We start from the raw sequence: 20,632 nt of genomic DNA, 5'->3' as shown, positions 1-20,632 counted from the left end.
TTTTACGTTGTCGGTAGTACTACTATGTTATTTTCAGTCGACACTATTAGTGTCGGAGGCGAAAAAGAATTGTATTCCATATATCAGTTAACCTAGTACTAGTATCAAATGAAGAACAGGATGTTAGTAGTAGCGGAGGCGTAAAAATCAACACCTGTAAAGTTTGTATCCCGTATTTCAGCTGACCTATATAGGCCAACTGAAGAATAGGATACTGCTGTTAGCAAAGGCTAAAAGGGACATACGCTAAATTTGTGTCTCGTATTGCAGTTAACCTACACACATCAACTGAAGTTCTGGATAAACGCATATATGTTACAACTGAGGTATTGCATACTAACGTTACTTCTTCCCCCCCCTTTGTTTTCTTTCTTCTTTGTATCAGTCTCTCACTCTTCAGTTGAGCTATATAGGTCAACTGAAGAATAAGATACTAGGACTCAAACAAGCTACATCTTAACATTATGTTCTAAATATGAATTACGTGATATATTGTCTACGATCTGTTTTCTATGTCCTACATTCCTTTGTTTCTCAACATTCATCTTTGCTATTAGATCTGTGCAATACATTATCTTTGGTAACTTCTGACGTCATTGGTCAAAGCCGATGGTTTGTATCCTATTCTCCAGTAATCCCGCCGTTTGTGCTTCGCAGTACAAAGCTGTCATAGAACGCTGCCCTGTGACAGGGCTTTCCGTAAAATGACTTGTCTGTAGGAGTGTCTCAGTAGTAAATAATAAATGTATGAAAACATCATGCAAAATGCGGCGTTTTTCAGGCATCTCACTGTTTATGCCGTCATATCTCTGTGTGTCGTACAATGGTATATTTGTGTCGGTACATTCAGCGGCTTATGTGGATACGGTCTGCGAAGTATGTTGCGAGTCGAATTAGTTGCAAAGAAGTAATAAATTTAAACATCGTCCACAATGCGGGAGTTTTTCACGCATGTCAGTGTTTATGGCGTCATATCTCGTAGACTGTGTCACTGTGCCATGATATAATTTTGTAAATGCGTTTAGCGCAAATAAAGTTGCTAGTAGAGCAGAAGTAATGAATGTAAATGACATGCATATGTAGTTTTTCACGCATCTCATTGTTTATGACTTCACCTCTTCCGAACTATGAGAGGTAGGTGGTTCTTACCCAGAGAGCGATTATTACCTGACAGCAAAGGATATGTGTACGATGTTTGGCTGAAATCGGTCCAGTGGTTTAGGAGGAAACATGGAATTCCTTCAGTGTGCGACTGCGTCTGTGCTGCGATGGCTGTTAACTCATTACTACTGACTGCCACTCATTCTCTACGAACCCTTAATTGTACTGCACCAACGTATTTGCAGATTACCTTGTCACTTTTCCTACTGGTTTTCTAATTTCTGGAAATGTCCAGCCTCGGTTTCAATGCTATTCAAACTTCCGCAATTCCTCCCCGGTGTTACTTGTACTGAGGTGGCAAAAGGCATGGGATAGTGACATACACATATACAGATAGCGCTAGTATCCCGTATACAATGTATAAAAAGCAGTGCACTGGCGCAGCTGTCGTTTGTGCGCAGGTGATTCTTTTGAAAAGGTTTCTGACGTGATTATGGCCACAAGACGGGAATTAACTAACTTTGAACGCGGAATGGTAGCTGGAGCTAGACGAACGGTACATACCTTTTCGGAAATCGTCGTGAAATTCAATATTCCGAGATTCATAGTGTCAAGGTTGTTCCGAGAGTATCAAAGTTCTGGTATTACCTCTCCCTACTGACGGCGCAGTGTCCAATGGCCTTCGCTTAACGACCGAGATCAGCGGCGTTTGCATACAGTTGACATTGTTAACAGACAAGCATTAATGCTTGAAATAACCGCAGAAATCAACGAGGGACTTGCGACGAAGGTTTTCGTTAGGACGGTGAGGCAAAATTTGGTCTTAATGGTCTTTATGGCAGCAATCGGCCAGCGTGAGTGCCTTTGGTAACGCCACATCGCCTGCAGCGCCTCTCCTGAGGTCGTCACCGTATCGGTTGCACCCCAGGCGACTGGAAAACCCAACCTCGTCAGATGAGTCTCGATTTCAGTTGGTAAGAGCTGATGGTAGGGCTCAGCTGTGGAGCAGACCGCACAAAGGTAAGGACCCAAGTTGCCAACAAGGCAGTGTAAGATGCTAGTGGCTCCATAATGGCGTGAGCTGCGTTTACATGGATTGGTCTCGGTCCTCTTTTCCAACTGAACCGGAGGTGGTTATGGCTGGAGATGATTATGTTCGGCCACTTGGAGAGGATTTGCATTCATGGATTTCATGTTCTCAAACGAGGATGTCATCGGATCACAATTGTCATCGAGCAGTTTGAGGAACATTCTGGACAATCCTGACGAATGGTTTGGGGCCCTATTCTGTATCGATCATACCGATCGGTTTAGTATGTTTGTCTCGGTAGTGACGTCATTTTCGGTTCTTTATCGAAATATCCTATTCAGTAAACTTCTAAGACCTGTTACCGAACGGTCCTCCTACGGATTTTACGACAATTGTACCGAGAGGTTTTGGATTTCGGTGTAGCCCTGTTGATCAGTGAGCTGTCGTTTAAATGCACCTATAATTTTCGGTTTTAGCTTTGGATTTAGTGATTGTGTTACTAAAAAATCATCAGATGACGCATCTGGTTGCAAAGTGAGTTCATAATAGACTATTTTCCTTTGTTAGAAGTATGGTTAAGTTAGGTTGTCACTGTGAATGATTACATAAAAAAGTGGCTAGCGCGCGGGAATGCCTCAGGGAAGGTCATGGATTCGCGCATCGATGGGCGAAAAAAATTTTTTTTTCCTTTTCATGTATGCGTCACGTTCTGAGACATTGTTATCTGTGTAAGTTAAGATTTTTCTGCAATATTAGTTATTACTTATATTAAAAGAGCATTCTTCAGTAATGATTTCGTGATTTCTGTGTGTTTAAAAAACGAAATATGAAATTGCTGTGAGTGAAACAACCGACAGTGACCTTTATATTTTTTCTTGTCAGAAATAATTCACCATTTTTTCCGAGTATGTAGCGATTTCCGAGTTGCGGTTAGACAGGAATCTAAGAGCACAACTTAAATTATTGGGAATGTAAGTAGCAGCGGTCATCTTCATAATCTTGCATATCACAACTGTTTATGTGCGATCGAATCCTCAACAATAGTAGACAGAGATGCAAGATCTCTGCCATAATATTTTTAGACTGTAGGACCATATCCGAAACATTTTCATTCATGAGATGCATGTACTTCGACGAACTGCAGGAGCTCTCGAAAATGCGTTTTTTCAATTTTGTTTTTAAGACCCAAATCGTTGACGTATCATATAGCGAAGTGGGCTACTTAATCATTTGGATCTCAAGGACCGAGCTATAACCACATTCTGTTTATCTTCTTATTCTTTGAAACTCTCAGAATCAATTTTTCGCATGTTTTATAGATGTATCAGTACACTGTGGTACTACACACCATTCCTAACTCATTTCCGTAACGTAAAATCCAAAATATGATATCAGTGTGAATGAGAATAACATGACATAATGCGGCATTTACAACAATCTGCAGAATATAGTCAAATACGCTGTCGTTATTATGCATGCATGGAAACATGCGGTCAGGGAAACTGTAAAAATTTCTAACCATTTCAGCTGAGAATCATGGAAATGGATTTATTGCGACTGATACTGTTAAGGAGGAGGCAAGGGCGATGAAGGCGGGCACGTCAGCTCGATCTCGATGGAATCGGGCGTCATGCGTTATGGCAACGAAAACGCAATTTTCGGTACTTGGAAGGATAGCGGGCCTGTGTCGTCTGCAAGCTGCTTTGTGTTCGTAGCGCTGTGCGCGCTGCAGTGCGCATACGCGGATCTGCGACCGCTTGCTAATGATTGGTTTCCGCGACGCGAACCAACAACAGCGCTTCGGTTCTCTAGACCCGAACGGTATCGCTACCGAAATGCATAGGGAATAATCCTTCTTTCTTTCTTCTGCTACCGCCTGTATCCCGCATTGTGCACATGGTCGGCAGGGTTAAGTACGGAATTGGCGTGGTCAATTTTAAGGGGTGGCCGGATGCTGCTCCCGCCGCCACCCCATACCCCCTGGATGGAAGTAGTGTACCCCAGCTGTCCGCGTCTAGTGTAAATCGTGAAATAGTGTGAATGTGTTTCAAATGTATGCGAGTCGTGTAACTCAGGTGGGACGTGGGGACCAGATCGGTATTCACCTAGTAGGATGTGGAAAACCGCCTAAAAACCACATCCAGGCCGGGCGGATTCGATCCGGGGCCGGCGCGCCTACCCGAATCCAGGAAGCAGCGCGTTAGCGCTCTCGGCTACCCTGGCGGGTCGAAATGAATAATGGAGGGGCTCTAATTCGAGTACTAGACCGTTCGGTGTTCTTGAGTACCGAAACGATCGGCGCAATGGCGGAAAGAGACAGAATAGGCACCTTGGCCACCCAGGTCGACCGACATGAATCCCATCGAGCATCTGTGGGATATATTCGAGGGGTCATTTTGTGCACAAAATCCTGCACTGGCTATAGTTTCGCAATTGTGGACGGCTATAGAGACAACGTGGCTCAATATTTCTCCAGGTGACTTCGAATGACTTGTCGAGTGCATGCCACGTCGAGTTACTGGACTACGTCGGGCTATAGAAGGTGTGACACAATATTGGGAGGTACCCGTGACTATTGCCAGCCCTGTGCGTATGTTGCCCCACTGCACGGACCGTGGTTGTGAGAGGACTTAGAACAAGCACGGCACAAGCAGCACCGTGGGGAGGCACAAGACCACGCCTGCGACTGCAGGGAGGCGCCCGCTGCGCACCTGGAGGACGGCGCAGGCGAGGAAGCCGAGGCAGGCGTCGCGCCAGAGCCGCAGCGCGGGCGAGTAGGGCAGCGGCGGCAGCGCGGCCAGCGGCGGCGTCGTCACGTAGGCGACGCCGGCGGCGGCGAGGGCGGCGGCGGCCACGCGGCCCCAGCGGCGGCGCATCCAGAAGGCGGCCCACGACGCAGCCACCAGCAGCGCGCTCGGCAAGTAGGCGCGCAGCAGCGCTGGCCGCGGGTCCCGCCACAGCCGCACCACCGCCCGCAGGCAGCTCGTCGCCGCTGCGCACACAGACACACTCGGCGCTCCGCTCTCCAGTCTAAACCTCAAAATACTGCATTTACATGACTGAGTACTCTCTTACGCGCAGCTATCACTTTGCAGAAACAGGAGGCCTTTGAATTCGCTTGGTTACTGGGTGATTCAGCTTACCATTGTCGTTTCATGCAAACCGCAATTTTTTTATCCTGAGAGGTGGCATGAGCCCCCTCTCATATTTCTATCATACTCTGAGTAATTAGATTTTCCTCTCTAATTTCATGCGGTTAAAAGTCGCTATTCCTTCACATGCGGACTTTCCACGCAGTGTCTCGCGTCACCCGAGTGGTCTGGTGACGGGCGCGTTCTGCTGATCTTGGAAGGGTTAAGCCGACGGGTGTGAGGGAGTCGAGTGGATACTTTCCAGACTCCGACATTGTCATAAGAGTGGGGGCGACACGCCCACAGGGGCCTGACGGAGCGGCTGGGCTAGAGGTTCCGTTACTTCGCAGAAACTTAGTAAAACGCCTTCTGGCGGGCTACCAGCGAGTCATGGGAATGACTTGTGTTCCCAGGCAGTCTTGGCGGGCAAATTCCCGCGTTTTCTGCAAAATCATGACTGTGATTGGCTTGCTCAGGGGATAGCTCCGTGACGTAGCAAAATCGGTGCAGAAATTGGTGGCAAGTATCTCCATTGGTGGAATAGTAGTGCGTCAGCAATAGAGTGGAATTTTCCGCCAGTTTTTGAGTTTCTGATTGGAACGTTTAACCACGACCACTGTCGTGGGGGCGGGAATGTTCTGTGTTCGGCTTGTATGAGTGCTCTTGAGACGGTCGGCTTTCGCCTTTCGGTTGGAGTAGGTTCCAAGACTGAGCTCTCGGTGCCTCCCGTTGGCTGTCTAATATACTTTCATTTACTTATAACTGTTTGACTAAGTTGTTGAAGTTTCGACTTCAACGTAACTTTATGAACAGTTTTGGCTAAAGTTGACTGTATCGGAGTTACTGTGTGACTTCGCTTGTTGAAATCAATCACTGTACCGTCAGTGATTGTGTGGCGTGCCTCCTCGTCTCCCTCAGACTCGCATTTGTATTGATAGGAAGTCTTTAGTCTGGAACAACCAGACCAGGATAATTTGTTTCGGGCTACACTCGCGGCATTATCATCACCACGACTGGACGTCGAAGCAACCAGCCATCGCTTCCGGTACGGCAGATCGTGTCCTTGCAATTAAGAAGACAGCTTGGTAATGTACGTCCGCAGCACCGGCAGATTAGGGAATTTTGCTCTGTGATAATCATAACTCAGCAGAGCGCGACTGTTTCCATCTTTTCTTACGTGTTTCTGTCTTGGGTGTTCATTGTCTGAGTTTTCACTATGGTAACAGCAATTAATGTTGGGTTTGCTGGGTGTTTCTCTTAAGACTTGAGTTGCAAGGAATTGGCTCCACATACCGCTTGGTCATAAACGTCACAAGCTAGTTTACGGACAACTTCACCTTCACAGTATTTATTCGAGTATCCGATTTGACGTATTGTAAATGTTAATGTGTTGTGTTTATTATTTTGTGTTTAGTCATATTAAATCAAACTGTTATTTTGGACAGAACTTTCATTCTGTAGATCGATAGAGCAACTCTTTCACTTCTCACCAAGTTCAGGAAACTTATTTATCAAATTAATTTCTATCAAATTAAATTATTGCAGGTGCCAAACTCCTTTCTACTCCACTTGCAGGGTCGATTAGAGTCAGTTCGCGTTTCTTCTTAATCCGTGTGCAACAGCAAAAGTCGGAGTTAGAAAAGGTGGGGCTTAGAGCACCATTTCCATATGAAGATTTAGAAGAATTTAGTGTTGAATACACTGCTAGCCCCGGCACCTCGCAATCTGTCCTATTTAATTTCAGTCAAAATGTACCCTAGGATTGTAAAACTGATTGACTTTGGTTCTGTGGCTCTTTTCTGCTGTCCTTATTGCAGGCGGGTGTGAGTTGTGCTTTCTTACAACCGCTGGACAAAATCTTTTATTCGAGGTTGCTACGTTACGAAGGTCAGTTTAGAATGAATGTAAGAAATTCAAATTCCTATAAGAGTTTGATACTTAGCGACACATCGATAAGAATTACAGAGAATCTAAAAGAAGATTTAAAAGTACGATCGCTGCGTAAGCACCGTGACTCACAGCTGTCGCAAGTAAATTAACACCTTTCAAATGGTTATATCGGACGTACATGACATGACGACATTCCGATCCACTCTTTGTCACCGAGATCTCCGAATCTGATACCCATAATATTTCTTTTTTTGTGGAGACATATGAAAGACCTTTCGTATCTGTCCAAAACAATGCGAGGGTTTCAAATGGATATTTGGGATGGTACGTTTACAAGGATCAAAGAATTTGCTCGTTCTCCAGAATATAGGCTGTCACTATTGCCGGGCAACAATCCCGCCTAGGCGAATTGCAGCCATATGTTCGGTAAAATTGCCGCTTATAATAGCCCAGGAATGTTTGCGGCATTACCTTTCCGCGCAGAAGTATCTACGCGGGCCGCGAAAGCGAACAACTAGAAGTGAATGCGGCTCTCCTGCTTTTGTGTTTCGCTAGTTGAAAACTTAGCAAGAAAAGGAGAACTCGGCATTGTGGGTGCGTTCTTGTTTAAGAACATGAACTCCTTCCGAATCTTCAACTCGAGAACTGATGCTGAATACATACCCTTGTGGAATGCCGAAATACAGTTAAGAGTAGACCGTAAAAAGAATTGACCCAAGAACTCATAAGAACAATACCAATAAGCAAGAATTTATAACAGCTCACAATCAGGCTGACGGAAATCCTGACGGTTTTGGCTACCGCTGATTCTCACAGAAGTTTGATGTAGGCGAAAGTGTTGTACCTAGGAACACTTATCAGACTTTTGCCTCTAGCCAGCAATGTAATACAAGTTTTATATATATTTTTATTCCATTTCGAAATGATATTTTTGACCTGCAACCTTTTTGCGAACTCACAGAAATTACCCGGGAAAAGTAACGTTTTTCCACGTGTTTGTATGTGAAGCACCGTTCCAATGTACAACATGGTCGCGTATCTCGGTACAAATGTTCTCTTCAAATTTAAAAGTGTTGCAATCTGGAAAACCTGCTCAGTACTGTAGCTGATAATCTATGAGTTGCGTTGTTGCTTTGCTACACAGAAATTATCGGTACGTGAAATCAGATTAATAGGAAATGTGATGGAAAACCTGTTAAAAGTTAAAAGCTTTTTGGTATAGTAGCTGTTGGCAAGTAACACAAATTTCGCGTTAGAGGAAGGGTTGAAGGAATTAATTAAAGTAATTTTCTATAAAAATCAAAATGTTATGTCAATATTTTGTTGTGATTCACCCGTACAGAAAGAGAATGATTTTTGTAAATGCAATTCATCTACAACCAGTGTTATGGGACGAGAAAAGTAATGTACACAAAGATCGAAATCAACAAAAGGACAGCTGACGAGTTGAAGCGCAAGAACCACGAAAGCACAAGTGATAGGACTTAAGAATGTTTAGAAGTCTTAAGAAACTATGTAGAATACAATTACGGCTCACCGTTGCAGATTCTCTGCTACGACGGTAGCAGCGAGGATGTCCTTTTTGATATTACGGTCTTTGCATGCATTACCTTCGACGTTCTGTAGCTCTTGCCACAGATGTGCAAATCATATTAATGAATTTCATGTTTCTGACGCTTGGTGAGTTCTGGATTTTCATAGACATCGAACAAACAGATGGCCTCTATGTAAGCTAAATTTCGAGATGAAGGGAAAAAAAAATTATATAACTTAACTCCGTCCGAACAGGCCATGAAGGCCCAACGATACCGACCGGTCGCCGTTTCATCCTCAGCCTACAGGCGTCACTGGATGCGGATACGGAGGGGCATGTGGTCAGCACACCGCTCTCCCGGCCGTTGCCAGTTTTCGTGACCGGAGGCGCTACTTCTCAGTCAAGTAGCTCCTCAGTTTGCCCCACAAGGGCTGAGTGCACCCCGCTTGCCAACCCCAACACCGCTGGACAGACCGGATGGTCACCCATCCAAGTGCTAGCTCAGCCCGACAGCGCTTAACGACAGTGATCTGACGGGAACCGGTGATACCACTGCGGCAAGGTCGTTGGCAAGAAATAATGTTATGTAGGAAATGTATTCGCAGTTGTTAACGTTTCATAGCCACGCCCTAACTTCCAACTACAAACTTATCCCTCGACACCGGGCACTTTCAACTAATGTGTTTCCCCTGTATGGGAATATACATAAAAGATGTATGAGTGCCCGTTGTAGCACATAGCTGACGACATATGAGTTTGGGCCTGCTCGTGAAGCGCGTTCGGATAGCCTAATGGTAACACTACCGCTCGCGATAAGCGGGAAATCCGGGTTGGAAGCCCGGTCCAGCGCATAGTTTCAAGTCGTCATCCCATTATACAGCTGATGGTTGTCCATATTCGGAACTGCGAATACATTCCATGTATTTCATAACGGCTGTAATTGCCGCAGTGCATCGTACTTGTGAGCAACAAGGCACTGCAGTGTCGAAATAATGTTGTTTCACCACTTAGAAACTGGACACGATGATAAGAGTGAGAGGGGAAGCATATACAGACAAGGACACAGATAAATATGGCACGGCCACACGAAATATATCTCCGTCCTTGGTGTACAACAGCGCCCACTCCTCGGCTATACCTTAGCAATTACCGGCAACACATTTCTCCAGCAGCAATAGTGACGAGAAATACCGAAATATTGCCGTATATTGCTGTTACTTTGAAGTAATATTGACAACATTATTGCGGACAAACGTGATCGTGAAAAGGGAGCTTAATATGTTCGTGTGGGTGGCTCCACGTATACAATATCTTATCCGGAAGTCCATTAGTTGACATTAATATGGAGCATGTCCAACCTTCATCTTTATGACGCCTTAAACTCTGCTGTGGACACTTTAAGAGAGGTGTCTGAATCTCTGTGGACAATGGCGGTCCATTCTTACTCAAGAGCAGAAACAAGAGAAGGCAATGATGTTGGACACTACGTCAGGGAGCGAAGTCGACTTCCTCTTCCCATAGGTGTTCCATTGGGTTCGGGTTGGCACTCGTGGCAGACCAGAACATTTCAGCACTGTTATTGTCTACAGACCATTTCGTCACGGATGCTGCTTTACGACCGGCTGCATTGTCATGATTATCGCGTGAGGACTGTTCCCCTACTGTAAGCAATACACAGTGTTGTAAACTGCGTTCGTATCCTTCCGCAAAAAGCGATTTCCTAAGTGAAATAAGGGCACCTCAGCCTACCCGACGGAAGCACCCTCTTACCGAACGTCACCTCCTGCGTCCTTAATTGTTAGCACTACACGTGGGGCAGGCAACATTATCCAGGCAATTGTCAAACCTAAACTCTTCCATCGGATTGTCAGAGGGTCAGAGTAAGCTATCAGTGCAAATCACTCTTTCCAGGCATTCACTGTTGTGGACATTAAAAAAAATAAAAATGTTGAAATGAAATGGTGTGGTGGGCCTCAACTACATACCCCATACATATTAAAAGTATTGGCTGGTTTCGTTGTCTAGGGGCTGGGATACGTAGTTGCCGCATTACAGGCCAAATACTGCTGAGTCTACAGTATACGATAAGAATCCACAGATGAATCGATTGGTAGAAGGTTTCTGTCATTCGGCAGTTGCGAATTATGAATGTAACGCATAAATTTATAAATGAAATATTGCAATTAAATAAAATCTGCAGGTACTATCTTAACGGCTTTAAATGATGAGTACGATAGCAGAAGTACTTTTCAGTATGCGGCAAATTTCTGCAAAACACTTATTGGTGTTGATGGTCCAAAAATTAAATAAAATATAAGTTGAATAACGGGGAAACAATGGATCCCTACTTCACGTAATTAGCTATGAACAACAAAATAGCTCGCGAGATATTCACTTCTGTACACATACTACGTCTTCACTGCAGAAGCCACGGAAATCACACAAGAGTACAGGCCGGCACTCAGAAATATTTCTATCCTCCGCGACCATGTGCAAACTGCTCCACTGTTTAAGTCGTCCGTCGTGCCATCACGTCCAGCGCCTCCCGTGTCCTGTGCCGTACCCTCCAGAACTCCCCCATGTCATCTCCGGAAACGATGCTCCTCCACAACCTCCATACGTCTCTCTTAGCAACGAGCGCTATGATTGGCTAGAGCGCTCCCTCCATGTCTCCAAGCCAACGTGCACTCACAAACGTGAAACACATACGAAATACTGGATTTACATTTAAATAACTTGAAAGTAAATAAATATTCCTATGGCTGGACCATAAACACGCTCTAACACACATTATTAAGTACATAAACAAATTAAATAAACATATATCGAAGGAATAGCAACAAAAGGTAGCCCAGTAGCCTAATGTGTCTCTGCTGTCTAAAACTCAAATATTTAATCAATTTCTTCATGAATAATATATATCAGATATAAACAAAGACATAGATGAATAAATATATTTATAAGCATGCTGCTATCGTTTCTTCGTGTAATTGTGGAGTACTTGTAGCCTGATACGATCGAGAGTAATCGGCCATTTTGACCTGCAATAACTCAAGTACTGTTTAAGTTACATGCCTGTACTTCATACCAATTTAGGTTTACACTAACAGCTTTCTAAAGACACGCAGATAGACGAAACCGGATGAACAGTTTAGGGTTTAGATTTTGGAGATTAGCTGCTGGGTGTTACTTGTATAATTTACTGTCTGATACTAAACTTAAAACTAGTAAATATATTGAAAATCTGATTACACCATCAGAATCGTCGTGCAAATAATGGTAATGTACATGTTTATTTCTGAGGTATCACGATTCATATGGCTACTATTAATTTCTATACGAATATGAAATATCTGCCATTTAAGTTTCACAAAGTCCACCACCTTTGGCACTCCCAGCGTGTCTCCTTCATCAATACAGCGTCAGAATGGATTTCCCAGCCACGCGGCTGGACCATGCGCTGGGGCCACCCCTCTCGTCCAGCTACCGTTCGCCACCACGTGTTTGCTGCCGGGCCCCGGCTGGACGAGCAATCCGTGCGGCCACGCCAACTCCGAACTCAGAATATTGTCAGGGCGTCACAATTCGCCTATTACCTCACACTGTCCAGTAGCGTTGCTCTTTACGGCGCTTCAAGCGTCGCCCCTCGCTTAGCACCGAGTAGAGAGAGATATGTGGACTGTGAGGAACTGCTCGCCCATTGAACAGTCACTGTGGTGTCTGGACTGCTGTTAGCGCTTTGGAACTCACGATTAACTGCTTCCGCCGTTATCACGCTATGTTTTACAACCTCTCTCTGCGTCCCCATCAGTACATGAAGTCTGCCCGGTCTTGTTTTGTCTGTGGTTGTTCCCTTGCGTTTCCATTTCATAATCAAATCACAAACGGTCGACTAGGTCATTTTTAGAAGAGTTAAAAGTCCCTAACGGATTTATTACTCCAGTGATATCTTACTCAAGTGACTTCCAATGACTAGTCCACGTTCGAAGTCACTGAACTGTCCTGAGCGATCTATTCTGCTGCCACTACTTTTCCACTGAGAACAATACTACCCGCATCCTTTGCGGGTTCGCATCTCGTGACATCTACACTCATGCTCAAAAACTGAGGATAATTGTAGAATGTGGTACCACACAATGTGGCACTACACAAAACTGGCGCTAATAGCATAGGCACATAGGGAACACACAGGATACAGATCTGTAAGTCATCGGTATCGGTGATAAGTTGACAAAACCGCCCCAAAACACATGTGCTACAAAACGCCACTGTTTCCTGCGCATGTACCCCGACATCAATATGGGATTTGATCGCCATGCACACGTACACAGGCGCACAACGGGTTGGCATACTCTGCATCAGGTGGTCTAGCAGCTGCTGGGGTATAGCCTTCCATCCTTGCACCAGTGTCTGCCGGAGCTCCTGAAGTGTCGTAGGGGTTTGAAGACGTGCAGCGATACGTCGACCAAGAGCATACCAGACGTGCTCGATGGTGTTCTGGAGAACAGGCAGGCCACTCCATTCGCCTGATTTGTTCTGTTTCAAAGTGCTCCTCCACGATGGCAGCTCGGTGGGGCCATGCGTTATTATCCATCAGGAGGAAGGTGGAACCCACTGCCCCCCTGAAAAGGCGGACATACTGGTGCAAAATGAGGCACCCAAACACCTGACTGTTACAGTCCCACTGCCAAAGACATGCAGGGGTGTACGTGCACCAATCATAATTACACCCAACACCATCAAACCACGACCTCCATACAGGTCCCTTTCAAGGACATTAAGGGGTTGGTATCTGGTTCCTGGTTCACGCTAGATGAAAACCTGTCGCGAATCACTGTTCAGACTATACCTGGACTCGTCCGTGAAATAAGCTGGGACCAGTATTCCAATGACCATGTAATGTGTTTTTGTCACCATGCTTTACGGGCTCTTCTGTGACCAAGGATCAGTGGAATGCACTTTGCAGGTCTTCAGGCGAATAAACCATGTCTGTTCAGTCGTCTGTAGACTTTGTGTCTCGAGACAGTTGTTCCAGTGGCTGCGATAAGGTCCCGAGCAAGGCTACCTGCAGTACTCCGTGGCTATCTGCGGGCACTGATGGTAAGATATCAGTCTTCTTGTGGTGTTGTACAGTGAGGACGTCCCGTACTGTAGCGCGTGCAAACATTTCCTGTCTGCTGGAATCGTTGCCATAATCTTGAGATCACACTTTGTGGCGCACGGAGGGCCCGTGCTACGACCTGCTGTGTTTGACCAGCCTCCAGTCGCCGTAGCATTCTACCCCTCATAACGTTATCAATATGTGTTCTTTGAGACATTTTAAACACACAGTCACCATTATCACGTCTGAAATCATCTTCACACCTACTTGCTGCACCGTACTCTAACATGCACCAACACACCTCTGCGTATGTGGACTGCTGCCAGCGCCACCGTGCGACGACCGCAGGTCAAATGCACGGCATGGTCATACCCCGAGGTGATTTAAACCCGTAAACCACCCACCACAGCGTTGTTTCACCAGGTATCAGCATTATCTTTAATTTTTGAGCATGAATGCAGTTGTCAATTTCGCACTGCGTGGTGGTATTTGGATACTTTAGATCACATAGTGTACTTCAGCACGTGCGGCGTCAAATAGATTATCACTTCGATGTTGTCCATGTTACCAATTATAAAGTACATTAGGAAATCCCAACTTCCTTCACATTGTCTGGAACTCTTACCGATGTATTTCTTTGCATTAGACAGTTGTAGCCGTTAATAATCCCTATGCACATTCTGGCTGGTTAAAAATGGGATGTAAGTCAGGTGATGCTGCAGACGACGGCCACGACAGAGCAGAGCAGTGGAGTGGGCGTTGACTCACCTCCGCGCGCCCTGGCGGTGCAGTCGGCAGCCTGCAGGCTGGCGATGGAGAACAGCCCGGCGGAGCTGTGCTGCTTCACGAGGTGCACCTCGTCACGGTCGCCCCACGACAGCCGCAGGTCCTCCTCCGTGTACCCATCTGGCAGCAAGTCACAACATCACATCACAGCGCAGCCACACTGGTTTCTCTGCACCAAATACATCCAACACTAGCATTTACAACTCACGTTTCACAAATTCCCTAACTGACACGGCATTCTGACTGGCCTATCGCAGCCAACTTGACCACTTGAGAAGTATCTCATCTATTTCGAACGTACCTAATACTTAGCAGACGTTGTTGTTGTTTTTTTTCCTATTATTTTAGAAAATTTAACACTTTATATTGTTCTTACATTCTGTCTTTTTCAGGAAGTGAATTAGAAAAGTCTTTCTCGCTTCAGCCTTGATTAAGATATATAGAAAAATTGGGTTTTTATTGTTCTATCATATGTTCAGGAAGTTGATGATGTTTTATATAAATGAATGCTTAAGGGAACAAAGATACTGCTTCACTATGAACTGCTATACCAATATTGCTCACTAATACCGTGTAACTCAAGATAATTGTAAGACAAATTTGTGAACCATCTCTCCTATTCCCATAAAGCATACTTATACAGGGTGTTTCACTAAATGTGTTTGCCCCTGTAAGTTACGAAGTAATAGGTGACGAAAATACAAATTGCAGAAGGTCACCATAAGAAACGTTACACTGTCTGCGGAGCTTTGAACATAGTTTATTGTGTTATTATCCCAAGAGTTACAGCAAAAAGATACAATTTTTAAATGGAACAATACTTGTTTCTACCATGCACTGGAATCAGTAACACCAGTTGTGTATACATCAATTTGAATTACATTCCCATCACTTTTAGTTTGGGAGCTACAACCCTTCAAAGTTCCAGGGGCACACACCACACGCTGTACATAATACATGGCTGTGAGGTGGGTGATGGATGTTCCGGCAGTGGGAAGTTGATTTAAATGAGATGTTCAAGTGCGTGTCCATGTTCCTGAATGCACAATGCCATGCGCCTTCTAAAGGGTCTGCGGACGAGATGTAACATCGCCGGTGTCACGGAGCAACATGCGTTCTCGATGCGCCGTTTCAGATCATCTGGGAATGTGGTCTCAGTGAGATAAACACGATCGTTTGGATATCCCCACAAAAAGAAGTCTAATTGTGTTAAATCGGGCGACCTTGCGGGCCATGAATGAGGAGCATGGCACTCCAACCACCTTCCTGCAAACGTGTTTTTAGTTCTTCCACAGCAGCACGCGCAGAATGGGCTGGGTGACCATCATGCTGCATCCACATATGGACTCTCGTGTGTAGACACACACGTTCAAGGAGACCACCCAAACTGTGGACTATAAACGCGCGATGTAACTCACCTGTCAATGTACCTGGGAAGTAATGTGGACTGATGATTTCATCCCCAAGGATTCCACACCGTACATCAATAGACCACCTACGCTGACGGTTGACAGGTAACCCACCGAGGATTGTCTGCGGCCTAGTAGTGCACGTTATGGCGATTCACTGCACGATAATTTGTGAGCGTGGACTCATCAGATAACATAACACCTTGTGAAGTCTCCAGACTGAAATCACGCATGGCCCAACCGCAGGATGTAACTCTCGCACGGAAATCGTTCCCATTCAGCTCCTGGGTCAGTGACAGGCGGTATAGGTGAAACCTGTGGCCGTGTACTATATGCCACACAGATGTGAGACTGACACCAGCGAGTGCAGCAACGGCTCGTAAGCTGACATGAGGATCGTGGTGTACTGTAGCTAAAACAAACACCACCGTCTGCTCACTTCTTGCAATTCTTCGTCTGTTACTGCGGCGCATTACCAAGCTGCCTGTTTCCCGAAGTCGTTGTTCGGCACGCAAGAACGTAATGGCTGCCGGAGGTCTTCGCCAAGGACATCTCACACTCGCTGAGCATCAGCAACATGTCAACGTACTCGTTGTTCGTATATGCTATCTTCATCCGATGTCAGTAACTGTGGTGTATTGAGCCCCGTTTGTTTGTGTGGCTCGAACTGTCGGGTATACGGCCGTGTGCGGCGACAGTCGGCAGTCTAACAGCGCATCGAGAAAGCTTCTCGCTCCGTGACATCGGCGACGTTACAACTCGGCCGCACCACATTTAGAAGGCGCATTGCGTTATGCGTAGCGTGTTTGGTATCTGCCCCTGAAACGTTGAAGGGTTGTAGCTCCCAAGCTAAAAGTGATAGGAATGTTATTTAAATTGATGTATACACAGTTCCTGTTACTGATTCCAGTGCATGATAGAAACAACTATTGTTCCATTTAAAAAATTGTATGTTTTTGCTTAACTCTTTGGACAATAATACAATAAACTATGTTAATAGCTCCGCAGACAGTGTAACGTTTCTGTGATGACCGACACCAATTAATATTTCCGTTGCCTATTAGTTCGTAACTTACAGAGGCAAACACATTTAGTGAAACATCCTATATATTTTGTATGTATTTAGATTTTTATCGACTGATTTTCGTGATTTTTCCATTCCATTCTGACAAGGTGCTATAGCAACCAGTTCCGAATTACTTCAGAATAAAAACAGTCTTGATTGCGAAGTTACGTAATATCAGTGACGTGTTTTACCATTTTGGGGCATCATCAGACTATATAAAAGGCGCTTGGTATATGACCCGTCCCTCAAAAAGCCATATAAAATGGAGAATGGACGCAACAGTAGCCGAATGTGTAATCCACCCATCATTAAAACACAAAAAATGCCAACTGAACTTTGAGCACACCATCTGACTCTGCTATAGCAGTACAAAATTGAAAACGGACATTGTGCTGTGTGTGGCTCATAATGCGTTTACTTTTGTAAGCGTATTCCTATTTTGTACTGCTATGGCGGAGTTAACTGGCGTATTCTTGGTCCATTTCGAGTTTTATATGTTTTTATGACGGACGGATTACATAATACTTACTGTTTTGTCCATTTTCCACTTTATATGTCTGACAGGTTACGTATACAGCTACTTTTACACAATTTGATGGTGCCCCGAAAGGGTGAAATGCTATACTATTGACTTTCAGTTGTATTACCATGAAACTCCTACGTCGTTGTGGCCTTGGATCAAAAAATAAATAATTCTAATGAGGTAACAGCACAACTGTTGTATTTGAAACCGTTTAGGAAATAAGCCAATTGTTGCGGAATATGTAGAGATAATCACGGAGAGTAAAAGAAATATAATATTCGTTCCTGTAATATTACAATAAGTGCAGTACCACATTGCTTTAAAATGGAACAATAAATCAAGAACACTGTTCATCGGATAATTTGAAATGTATTTACAACTTTAAGCATAAATAAATGACGCATAGCAACAAGAACTGCTAAATAAAGGTGCTGTTTAAAGTCACTGTATGGCGGAAAACTACTACATGGCGATACGAGCGCCGAGCATAATATGCTATAGCAGGTAAGGGCCATCCTATTATGAATTATTTAATGAGGTCCCTCTAATAACGTATCATTAAAATAACAAGTTTAATGCTAGCTAAATTTTGTTTGAATCATTGGATAAATAGTGTGTTTTTTACCCTGTGTTTATTATGAATTCTGAGGTTATTTAATTTTTTTTTGGGAACTGGTTAATAACTAAAACGGAATAAATTATTTCGACCATAAGAAAGTTAAGTGGATCGTGCTACGACACTAATTAATATCTTATTAGCGACAGCAGAGAGCGGATAGGTGAAAAACTATATTGGGGACCTCTGCGACGTGCTACAAGAAGAAGTGTGTATTGATGTGGAACTTATGAGCGATTCGGCATTAAAAGTCTTGTTTTATGTATAGGTCCACAGTTGTTGCAAATATGTTAAAGGAACTCATTTTTCTGTATTGTTTTTTTTTATTTTGGAATTAAAAAGAAATCATTACTCGGAAATTATTAAATGTCGACCTCTTCGGCACAAGTTACATCCAATAAAATTGTTATGCTTCCAAATTGTTATGTTTAACACGTCAGATTGAGGGATACGTAACATGTGTTGGCGTCCGTAGTAAGTCCACACGAAAAAGTGCAACACATATACATGTTTTTATTTGTGCCAGGGTACATGACATATTAAAATACGTTAGCGAAACTACTAAAGTAGAAACACTCATTGTGTGGTCAAAGTGTTAAAATCAAATAGAGTGCACGTATTACAGTCAGCGTTCGACACAACTTCGGAAGACATGCTATCAAACAAGGTAGAATAAACAGATAAAAGTCCTTCGGGATTTGTAAACTAGCTAGAGCAAGTAGTAATCACAATGTTATTCAAGTTAATGTGTTGAATCCATGAGAATGAAGATATAGCATCGAATTTTCGGAAGATCGTAATTCATACAATGTCAAAGATAGCAAAGTAAGGCAAATGAGAGAACAATCACACAATCAGTGCACCAAAGTTGCTGATAAGAATTATACACAAAAGAACGAATTCCTTTCAGATGACAATTAATTTGGCTTAGGTAAGGTCAAGTATCCAGAGGCAACTCTGACATTACACTTAGTAATGAAAGCAAGGAAATAGAAAAATCAATAAACTTTCATAGAATTAGTGGACCTATAAAAAGATGTTTGCAGTTCTCAGAAAAATAGTTATAGCGAAAGACGGATAATATATGACATGTATGACAAGCAAGAGAGAATAGTAAGAACAGAAGACCAAAGAAAAAGTGCTCGGGTTAAAAATTGTTACTAAACCTGTGCACCGAAGAACCAATAACGGAAATAGAAGGAAGGTTCAGGATTGGCAAATTTAGGTTCAAAAGATATCAATGGTAAGATACGCTGATGTCATTCCTGTGCTCAGTGACACTGAACCTACTGAATGGAAGGAACGCTCCAGTGAGCATAGAATATGGGTTCAGATCAAACCAAAGAAAGAGGAAAGTACTGAGGAGTAGCAGAAATAAGATTAGCGATAAACTTGACATAAAAATTGAGAATCACGTAGTAGGTCATATGAAAGAATCTGCTGGTTTGGTTGCAAAATAACACATGACGAACGATGTAGATCTAGCACAGCTGAAGAAACCATCCCTCGCTGGAATCAAAAATATGCTTTAATTTGGGAAGAAGAGTGTGAGAATATACGTTTGGAGCACGTCACTGTATGGAAGAGAGTCATGGAGTGGGGGAAAGCCGGAGAAGAAGAGAATCGAAGCGTCTGAGATGTGATGTTATAGAAGAATGCTGAAAATTTAATAGACTAATAAGAAACGAAGTAGTTCCCCGCAGAATCGGCAAGGAATGGACAATCAGAAGTGACACGAAGTCAGTATATGTGTGTAGACATTAGACACCAGCAGTGATTATCAAACTTCTCTGCTTTAGAGTCATTATTGACACTGTAGGATGACGACACCTCTGGCCTCATCGGAAGGTGGGTGGGTGCATGTGTATGTGTAGTGGCCACTCAAAGGGTATGTCAGTTTACTTAAACCATAGTTACTCACAGAAGATTATCACTTAAACATTTGAATCTAAATATGTAAGGCATAACCCCAAATATTTTAAGTGAAAAGTGTGTAATATATTGGAATCACATGTATTCTTCTGAAGGCTCGAAGAGTGATCAATTTTCCGTACCTAAGCGGGGAATGTGGGCAATACCATCACAGCAGGATTCCAAGTTTGTTGTTCTGATTACCGGTCACGTTTTCTGGGCATCTTCAGGACCTATTGTCTCAGAGAAAATCAAGCTACTGCAGCACACCACTTTAGATCCGGCTTTTGTACTATGTCAAACATAACAGAACAAAGTCTGTTGTAAATAGTGTAACTTTATTAATTCAAAATTGTCACAATGGGACAGAATGGCGGATGATAGTTTTGCGTTCATAAAAGAATGTATAAGTCATTCTGATCTGCAATATTTTAACTGAAGTGAGCAGCTTGACCACTTTCCCCGATAAGTGCTGTGGCCACTTTTCAAGATCGGACGCTATGTCGGAATTAGTAATCCATAGAAGAAACTATC

At 43.8% G+C, this 20,632-nt stretch overlaps 1 protein-coding gene across 1 annotated transcript in view; it reads right to left on the bottom strand.

The window, feature by feature from the left end:
* The window catches only part of LOC126269368 (glutamate-gated chloride channel-like), a 217,760-nt gene that overhangs the window by 21,722 nt on the left and 175,406 nt on the right, over positions 1-20,632 (bottom strand). The window contains exons 8-9 of the mRNA XM_049973989.1: positions 14,556-14,693; positions 4,843-5,123 (exon numbers count right to left, since the gene is read on the bottom strand). Of these exons, the coding sequence (XP_049829946.1) occupies positions 4,843-5,123; positions 14,556-14,693 (419 nt within the window). The remainder of the gene's footprint in view (positions 1-4,842; positions 5,124-14,555; positions 14,694-20,632) is intronic.

The sequence above is a fragment of the Schistocerca gregaria genome, chromosome 1 (assembly GCF_023897955.1).
Source record: "Schistocerca gregaria isolate iqSchGreg1 chromosome 1, iqSchGreg1.2, whole genome shotgun sequence".
In the NCBI taxonomy this organism is placed as follows: domain Eukaryota; kingdom Metazoa; phylum Arthropoda; class Insecta; order Orthoptera; family Acrididae; genus Schistocerca; species Schistocerca gregaria.
The sequence above is the reverse complement of the archived record's forward strand: the minus strand, read 5'-3'. Positions and strand labels throughout refer to the sequence as shown.